This window comes from Abrus precatorius, unplaced genomic scaffold, assembly GCF_003935025.1.
Source record: "Abrus precatorius isolate BTA unplaced genomic scaffold, Abrus_2018 Scaffold4, whole genome shotgun sequence".
In the NCBI taxonomy this organism is placed as follows: Eukaryota; Viridiplantae; Streptophyta; class Magnoliopsida; order Fabales; family Fabaceae; genus Abrus; species Abrus precatorius.
Window position 1 is genome coordinate 3684595 of NW_020874384.1, and position 8848 is coordinate 3693442.

The window sequence follows — 8848 nt, forward strand, 5'->3', positions numbered from 1 at the left end:
TATAAACAGGATAAAAAACTACTCATTACTTTTCAAAAGGAGTAACATAATTGCACCATATCACCCTTCGAGGAATTATCCTGTAAAGCTCGAGCTGGAAGCCCGAATACATTTATAGTAGGTGTACCTGATGAAACAGTATGTTGCTACAACACAAGAAAATTTGTCCTATCAATCATATACATGGTTAATTTTTTTTGTTTTTATTATTTTCCTTAGGTAATATCCAAAATAGCTTTTGCACAACCAACTAACCTATCATTCCATTGATTCTGCGAAAAAGATTCTCAAAGACATTAATGGCAGATTATACGAAACTAGCAGAAGTGATATTAGAACTTACGACAATGTTTCTATTCATACAGCCAATGCATGCGCAAAATAGTAGAACAATCTTGTAGAATTATAAATAAAACAAGAGTAGTAAGCCCTGTGCTCAGCACGAGAAAGATTCCCAATATTAATAAACCAAACTAAAATGAGATTAATAATGGCAGGAAAAAAATTAAAGGAGACATCAACACGAATTAATTCTGAAAAGGTTCAATATATTATAGATTATAAGTCAGGCACGGTAATCAGTGCTTTGCAGGACCAGATACAAGAAGCCATCGCTTAGTAAAATAATAACTACAGTGCACTAGCAGAAAGAAAAATCACGAGAAAATGATACGTAGTAGAGGGTTTGGATAGTTTTAACTTTTAATATAATTATCGTTGAAATTGATGAATCATAGTGTCAATGTTTCGATATTGCAATCTGCGTCACACGGTAGTAGAAGTTGCAATAACATTCAGTGTGTGTGATAAAGGCGTTTATTCAGGTTATATTCCCTGCTGCAAGAGGGAGAAAGACAACTTCAAAACCAGTGCAATCCTAGCAAAAATTATAGACTTTAAAAGATTCGGAGTTATGAATGTACTGAATAAGACACCATTCGATCTCAATGATAAAAGAAAGAATCTCAATACCCCTTCGGCATCAATAGGACGAGTATCCTCTCCGTCAGATTAAGAATGAATTAAAAGATAATTAAACTAATTAAGATAAATAATCAAATCATTATTTACTTAATTAAAAGGCCACAATTAAGGCTGGTTCACAAAATTCATTAGCTCATAACATTGCTTATAAAAGAAAAGTAAGAGATATAGATAAAATGTTAACTTTCAAATATTTAATAGCATTTATTGTCTAAACCGACATTTGACTTTATTATCAGAGTACCTTTTGCAGGTATACTCCTCCTACATCATATAGAGAAAAATCAACAGTACTTACAAAGACGTCACCTTATCCCACAGCAGAGAAGTAACAAAAAAATCAGTATATTCATAACAGGAATAAGGAACAAAAGAATTTTTTAGCCTGATTAACAGTGGGTAAACAAAAGAATACTGAAACTCGTGAACAAAATTTTTTTGCTACATGGAAATCTATATTCTTTCATTCGGTGTCGTTCTATTTCTTTCATTACAAATAATAGAAAACTGAACAATTCAAGATCAATTGCCATCAATACTAATATTAATCTAAGTGCAAAATATGTTACTAGGAGACAAAGGCAAGGGATTCCGGTCGTGCAAAAAACATCACTGCTTATGTTTTCGGTCGATGTCATAAAGCACACACACATCTGCCGCTGTCTTCATCTGAAATCACAAAGGTTAAGGGATTCAAATCAATGAACTAAATAATAATCAAAAGCAACAGATAAACACATACTAGTCGAAGCAAAGTAAATAATAATGATAAGTCAATCAATTCTTATTACAAGACGCTCTTTATATAACTAGAATGTAAAGAAAACTCTTTTTAATTATCAAGTCATAATATGAATTTAACGAGCCATGATAAAGAGTTAATACAACATTCAAATTTTTAAACTCAAGCAACGGTGCACTGACACTGAGGCACCACATAAACTGATAGTTACTCAATGTGCTGAACTTAATTCACATTTGAACTGTCTAATCAATAATCCTAGACGTAACTTTGAACGTTTCTGCAAATTGAATTAATGTCACCATCTGCAGTAGAATACATTTTAGTACTGTACTCAATAAAGTGTATGAAGTTTTGTGCTGACCTACAGATATCAAAACTAGTTTGCATGAGCTTTTTTATTTTGAAAAAAATGTTTACACATGATAATTAAACCAGAAAGAAACTTAGAATGCACAGGATTTGAAGATTCTAAATTTTCTATTATTGTGATACTTACAGGAAGAATATTCCAAAATAAAAAATATGAACAATTCGTGCCTCCCTATTTTCTATGGATTTTCTTTTCTTCTCTGATGTGTTGCTTTTCTTTTTTTTTCCCCTTCTTTTCATTATGGAGTGGGAGTAAGAGTGGTCAAAGACTAAATATATATATCACCTGATCTCAAAATTATCCAGCATAAATATATTATGAACGAACCTGAATAATATTTACAACCTGCTTGACTGCCCATCCAAACAAACTAGTACCGATCAGGAAAGAAAGCAATGATATCTTTTGCAAATTAATCGATAAAACCTGAAAATAGAAAAAATTGAGAAACTAGGATGATTTCAGGAAACACTCCAAACATCTTAGATAATCTAACAGCAGTAGAAACATTGCGGAGAGAACTTACATCCACCAATTTCTCTGTTTCTTTCTCCGAAAGATAAAACAGGATTAAGTAAAGAACCTATAGAATATAAAGGATAAGAATCCAAAATTAGAAAAAAAAATACTTATTAAAATGTTTTCACAAAAGATTGAGAATAAGGTATTGCAATTACCTCACATGAGACACAACAATATGCCATAAACATCCTATTTCCATAGTATAACCTGAAAAGCCAACTGCTGCTGTCTTTAACATCTTTATGACTAGCCTTGCCCAGCAGGAAAGTGCTGCATTTAATGCAAAAAATGCAAGAATTCTCCATCAAGACCAAACCCAGTAACTGCAGAATCATACAATTAGAGTTAGGGGAAAAAACACAAAGTTGACATGCATTACCTGTACATTTGCAGCCAGTGGCTGGCAATATCTAAGGCGAGCAATGACAAGAAGATCAGGCCAGGCCTTTACACGAATTCAACCCAAAAGTCAGGTGTACATGCTTAAAATTACATAGACTTACAAACAGCTTGAAAGGAGAAATATCTTACTTGTACACTTGGGAAAGAACTACAAGTAGGCAAGCAGTGCTAATTCTGGTATTAAGGAAGCCACATGAATTCAAAGCACACAAGAATCAACCAATATAAATAAGTAATAGAAGCATCAAGTATCACTTGGCTAACTTGCACAAAGAGAGAGAACAGACAATAACCTGTCTGTTACCATGTCCAGCACAGCTCCAAAGGTTGACACTGAATCAAGAAAACAACAATACAAAAAAAATATTTTCTAGATTAATTATTTGTTAATAATATGTAATAATTATTTTTCAAAATAAAAATAAAAAGTTTAGGGAGAAGAGGAGTTTTCCCAATTCGACATTTAGGGCAAGCTACAAGCCTGACTTATAGTGGTACTTCCACACGTCATACCAATGAAAGACCACCAGCAGGATTTGAACCCAAAACCATTTTGTAGATGGTGTTGAATGTTGATCATACCAGTTAATCAAACCCTCATTAACCATCAGTATATGAGCCATATTACCCCTCTTTTTCTCATTTAATGTTTGTTTACAGCCTACCCAGTGTTTTATTGAAAAATCTAAAAGTCAAAGAGTCAACAGAATGCAATAAATGGAGCAAAAACAAATTATCCTTAACCTTGACAATTGGCACAAGAAAAGAGTATTTATGGCCAAAATCAAGCTGTAAATGAGTTTCACAGAAATATCTAAGCAAATTATACTTCTGACATACTGATTTTCCCTTAGTTTCAAACAGATTTTTGAGAGTTAAAGCTCCAGAAGGTTTTGCAGCACTCCATAATCAGTAAAAGAGATAGCAAAAACAAAGTTTTACCTGTTGTTGCAAAACAGAAGGCAGCTTAGGGTAAAAATTAACTATTCAGAATGCTCTAAACCACTAGGAGACAACATGTAGTTATCCATTAATTAATTGATAAACTTGTACCCAAGAATGTTATTGTGATGCATGTGAATGCAATGGCGTCCACTGTTGACATAGATAAAATAAATTTTGTGAAAATAGAAGGATTTAATTATTTGAGCATCATCAACATTATTTATGTATTCAATAGGAAAACCTTGACAAATAAACGGATATTGATTAGACATCTATAAGAAAGTTGATACCTTGATTGAATTTGCGAGCACACCAGCCATCCACAGCATCACAAACAAAGCTGGCAACATAAATTCCCCCAAATTATGCTCCCATCCCACAAATAATGAGAAAAAAGGTCAATACCAAGAGAAATCCATAAAATTGTATCCCACCTTAAAAAATAGAGAATAGGGAAAATCATTTTGTTTGTTAAACATTGGGAGAAGGCAACACAGTTCAAAAGAACCCGCATGTAGCCTGCATCACCATGGACACAGTCAGGAGTCATGACAGTGTTTTCATGGAGAACTATCAGAACTTGCATAAAATCTCTTGAACAATCCAATAATAAACAGTTTACACTAGTTAGTCGTTACAACAATAAAATCGTTTTGTTTGGAACAATAGTTGCAAACACATGGTGTATTCAAATAAACAATACCAGAGCCTCGCATTTTCCAAAAAACAAATGTGCCAATAAGAAAGATGAACACATTAAATTTTCTGTATCACTCTGCTCATCTGTCCTATAACGGGGTTGTAACCCATTATTCTTATCAACACAAAAAGTATTAGAACACCATTGTTTTCTAGAACATGTAAGTATACATCAGAGAATAAAATGAAAATATCCACTGGTATAACTAAATACCCACCAATTATATTAGGAATGTAAAGGTACACAGATAATTTACTGGGTCTTGGTCCAGGTTTCTTGGCCATGGAAGTTTCTTCGTATTCCTAAACCTGACTAATATGTATACGATTGCCAAATCAAATATTCACCTGCATAAGTAGTTTCCTCCTGTAAGAAATCCAAGTCTATAATAAACACACATGCTCACATAGGTGCTCCCATCTCATGCACATAGAATCATAACAGAACATGCATTAAGTTGGCAAACATCTACCCAACTATTCATCCAAATACACAAATATCAAAAAAGGAACATCAATCATCTAAGCCAAGGCATTTCACCATCTGATAATGAACCTCCTTAGTATATTATTTCCTATAGAAACAAGCAAAAATATCAAAAAAGGAACATCAATCATCTAAGCAAAGGCATTTCACCATCTGATAATGAACCTCCTTAGTATATTATTTCCTATAGAAACAAGCAAAAAGGAACTATGCCATTCAAATTTCAACTGTATCAGAAATTATCCTCTCCACAATGTTTCATCCGCAATAAATTAACATAACAAATAGCGGAGTCTGGAAACCTAACTATTAGCCCAATCTTTTACATTGAAAATTTTATTTTGCAAAAGTCAAATCACGAATGGGTGCCAAATCAGAACTGTCCTAATTCCAATCTAGAAGTCACGAAATGGAAAAATCATTGCACAAGTGTGTTGACATCGTCCACTTCTAAAATGCTTGAAATCCAAGAGAACTATTATTCTCCAACGCTAAAAGCAAAATACAAAACAAATTGAACCAAATGAAGAGGGAGAGGAGAATTATACGATACCGTTGAGGGGAAGAGGTGCGGTTTCAACCACTGTGCTGGACAACTTGAGGTGGCACTGCTTTAGTTTATTTCGGATCCTGCTTTTCCTTTTTTTTCTTTTTTCCTTTTTCTTTTCGCTTTTTAATAGTTTATAATTACTTCACTAATTACTATGCACCACATTAATCAGCAATTTTAGTTTGAGAAGTACAATCATTGTTGTAAATATTCAGAAGAAGAGATTCGTCGTTCATAAATAATTTCATCCGATTGGAACCATATTCTTCCGATATTCGTTTAATACTTCGTGTAATCTTTAGATATCAATATTCTAAAAAAAGATAAAAATTCATCATTACTGCCATTGTTTTGTTGTACTATATTTTATTTTTAAAAATAAAAAATTAATTTTAGAAAGAAAATCATTAAATATAAGTTTTTTAATCTGCATGAGCTGTGCCATTATTTATACTTGGTTTAGAATGATTAAATTAGAGTGAAACTTTGTTAGAAGAGTGAATTAGGACAAAATTTAGGATCAGGAAAAAAAATTAAGTACTTTCACCGTTTGAATTAATTAGAATTATAAGAGGGACAGAATTTTATTGTCACGGGATTCATAAAAAAATTATTCTTACGTTGTTGAGAAATTGTACTGGTTTGATGAATAAAATTTAACATATTTAGTAAATAATTTTTTTTAAAAATATATTAACTATGTTTTTAAGAAACATTTTGTTAGGAAAATTTATATTCACTTTAGAGATCTATTTGAATTCATAAAACTGGTTCAAAAAATTTATTTGAATTATAAAATAAAATTTGTGCAATATGCTACTGGTCCATTTCGGATCACTTGCAATGTTCACAGAAATAGTCCCTTAAGCCCCAATATATCTATACCTTTTTGCGACCCATTTTCTCTTTGCGAAAGTAGAATTACTACTTGCAAGCCCAAACAACTAGTTTAGGCGTTTTTTTTTTTTTCAAAAATGTCAAACTATTATTATTTTTTACTATTTAACTAAATTAAATAAGTGAAAATTCTCTCTCTATTTCATTTTTTATTTCTTTGTATCCCAACATTAGTATTTCTTTCCTATTTCTATCTATTTTATTTCTTTTTTCCCTATTTTTCTCCCGTATAATCAAAGTGTTTGCAAAACTTAGATTAATTAAATGTCAAAAAGTAGAATATTCATTTATTTGACCCAATTTTAATAACTCTTGTGAAGTCATGTGAACTTCTGTTAAGCCATTTGTTTGTGACAATACTACTAACTGACCCAAGACCTGTATTAAAGCACTTAAGCCATTTGTTGTGTGATAATACTACTAACTGGCCAAAGGCTTATATTAAATTTGTATTTTAATCACATGACTCGTCAAAATTAGTTGAATCTTTTAATATTCAAGTAAGTGAAATATTCAAATAATATAGTCTATTTACTATAATGATATAATGCAATAGTGAAATATTAAAATAATACTCTACTTACTGTTATGAGATAATGCTACTTTTATTATTATATCTCTTATGCCATGTTTGAATTTTTTTTAAATTACATATTTGTATTATCTAAATATATATTTCTTTCAAGACACGTGAAGCCATTAGCATATTTTTTATCCCTATCAGATACCATTTTTACAATGTGAAAGCATTTAAATTCTTAGACTATTAGTGCTTTAGCCGCAATTGATATTTACTCATAATAATTTTCATAATGGACTTCAAGTGAAAGAATATTGAATCATTTATTTTTAATATTAATTATTCAATTAGGAAATTATTGAATATATTAATTATAAAGATTATTAGTTAACTATCACTTTACTAATACATTAATAAATATGTTTGTGCGCTGCACAAGTTTGTTTTATTTGTATAAAATAAAATTATTTTAAAATATATATATATAATTTAAATATAATATATAGTAAAAAAATATATTATATTAAATATAATTATACTAAAGAAGATTATAAAATATTTTTTTATACACAATATTTTTTGTATATTTTATATATTTGTCATTATCTTTAATAATAAGAATTTTTATTTCTTTTATTAATATCACTCTAGATAATACAACATATAAGTGACTATTACTAACTACAGGTTTTGATAAATATAATTTAACATATTTTAATGATTGTCCTTGACTCTTGATTTTTGTTAAGAAGCATTGGAACTTCTTTTTCAATTTAAAAATTTTGAATAATCATATAATTAGAATATGAAATGCTAATAAATAAATATAATTTGATAATTAATATAGTGAATATTTTTATAACATTTTAAACACTAACCTTTGTATTTTTATAATTGTAAGTCCTTTGCAGTTGTAAAAATTTAAACTTGATATTCATAAATTTTAAAAAATATAAAAAGATATATTTAAATGTGAAGAAAAGATTAAAAAGATAAAAAAACTTTAAATAACTTTTCAAACAAATAATATAATATATAAATTAAATATAATAGTCAAATTTAATTCATAGTTAAAACATTATATTTTTTGTACTTATTTATTTATTATGATATAAAATTATTAAATATGCAAATCAATAGCAACGTAAAGATTTAAATTTCAAATCATATTCATCTTATGATGGATAACTATTTTAATTGTTATGATATTTAATAATATTTAACTTATTTTAATTATTATAATTATTTAATTTTAATTTGAGAATTTTAAATTTATCATCATCATTATAACATTTTATAACAAAAAAAAATATTGTAACAAAATTATTAAATATAAATACTATAAATTTTTTAATTTTAAATTTGTCATGATAATTATAACATAAATATAAATAAAACATTGTCTATTTTACTAAGTTATACATAATTATTATATCTTAATTCTTATTAAATTATTTTTAAAAAAATTAAAATGTGAGAAGAAGAAGAAAAAAGAGTATTTAAAAATTTTAATTAAGATTTGAATAGAAACTAAAAGAGAAGAATAATTTTATTGAATACAAAAATTAATCTTTGTATAATTTAAAATTACACATATTGATATAATTTAAAATATAGACAAATGTTATAATAAAAACAAAGTCAATACATAATCAATATAATAATAAAGTAAGAGGATATATATAATAAGATAACAAAATTATTTTATAAAAGATAGAAATGTCTGT

At 28.7% G+C, this 8848-nt stretch overlaps 1 protein-coding gene across 9 annotated transcripts; it reads right to left on the minus strand.

The window, feature by feature from the left end:
* Positions 1-1455: 1455 nt before the first annotated feature.
* On the minus strand, positions 1456-5829 carry LOC113865406 (probable CDP-diacylglycerol--inositol 3-phosphatidyltransferase 2). 9 transcript variants are annotated; one of them, XM_027499922.1, is made up of 11 exons: positions 5708-5796; positions 5016-5242; positions 4403-4487; positions 4259-4308; positions 3317-3356; positions 3153-3197; positions 3001-3066; positions 2777-2891; positions 2626-2682; positions 2427-2525; positions 1456-1653 (listed from the first exon to the last, which is right to left on the minus strand). In XM_027499922.1, exons 3-11 carry the CDS (start codon positions 4480-4482, stop codon positions 1594-1596), a joined length of 612 nt encoding a protein of 203 aa, XP_027355723.1. In that variant the 5' UTR covers positions 4483-4487; positions 5016-5242; positions 5708-5796; the 3' UTR covers positions 1456-1593. The 9 variants fall into 9 exon arrangements, with proteins under 9 accessions (XP_027355723.1, XP_027355724.1, XP_027355721.1 ...); XM_027499923.1 differs by lacking the exon at positions 5708-5796 and adding an exon at positions 5320-5558 and having other exon boundaries at positions 5016-5223; XM_027499919.1 differs by lacking the exon at positions 5016-5242 and adding an exon at positions 4886-4976 and having other exon boundaries at positions 1594-1653; positions 5708-5829.
* Between the last annotated feature and the right edge of the window lie 3019 nt (positions 5830-8848).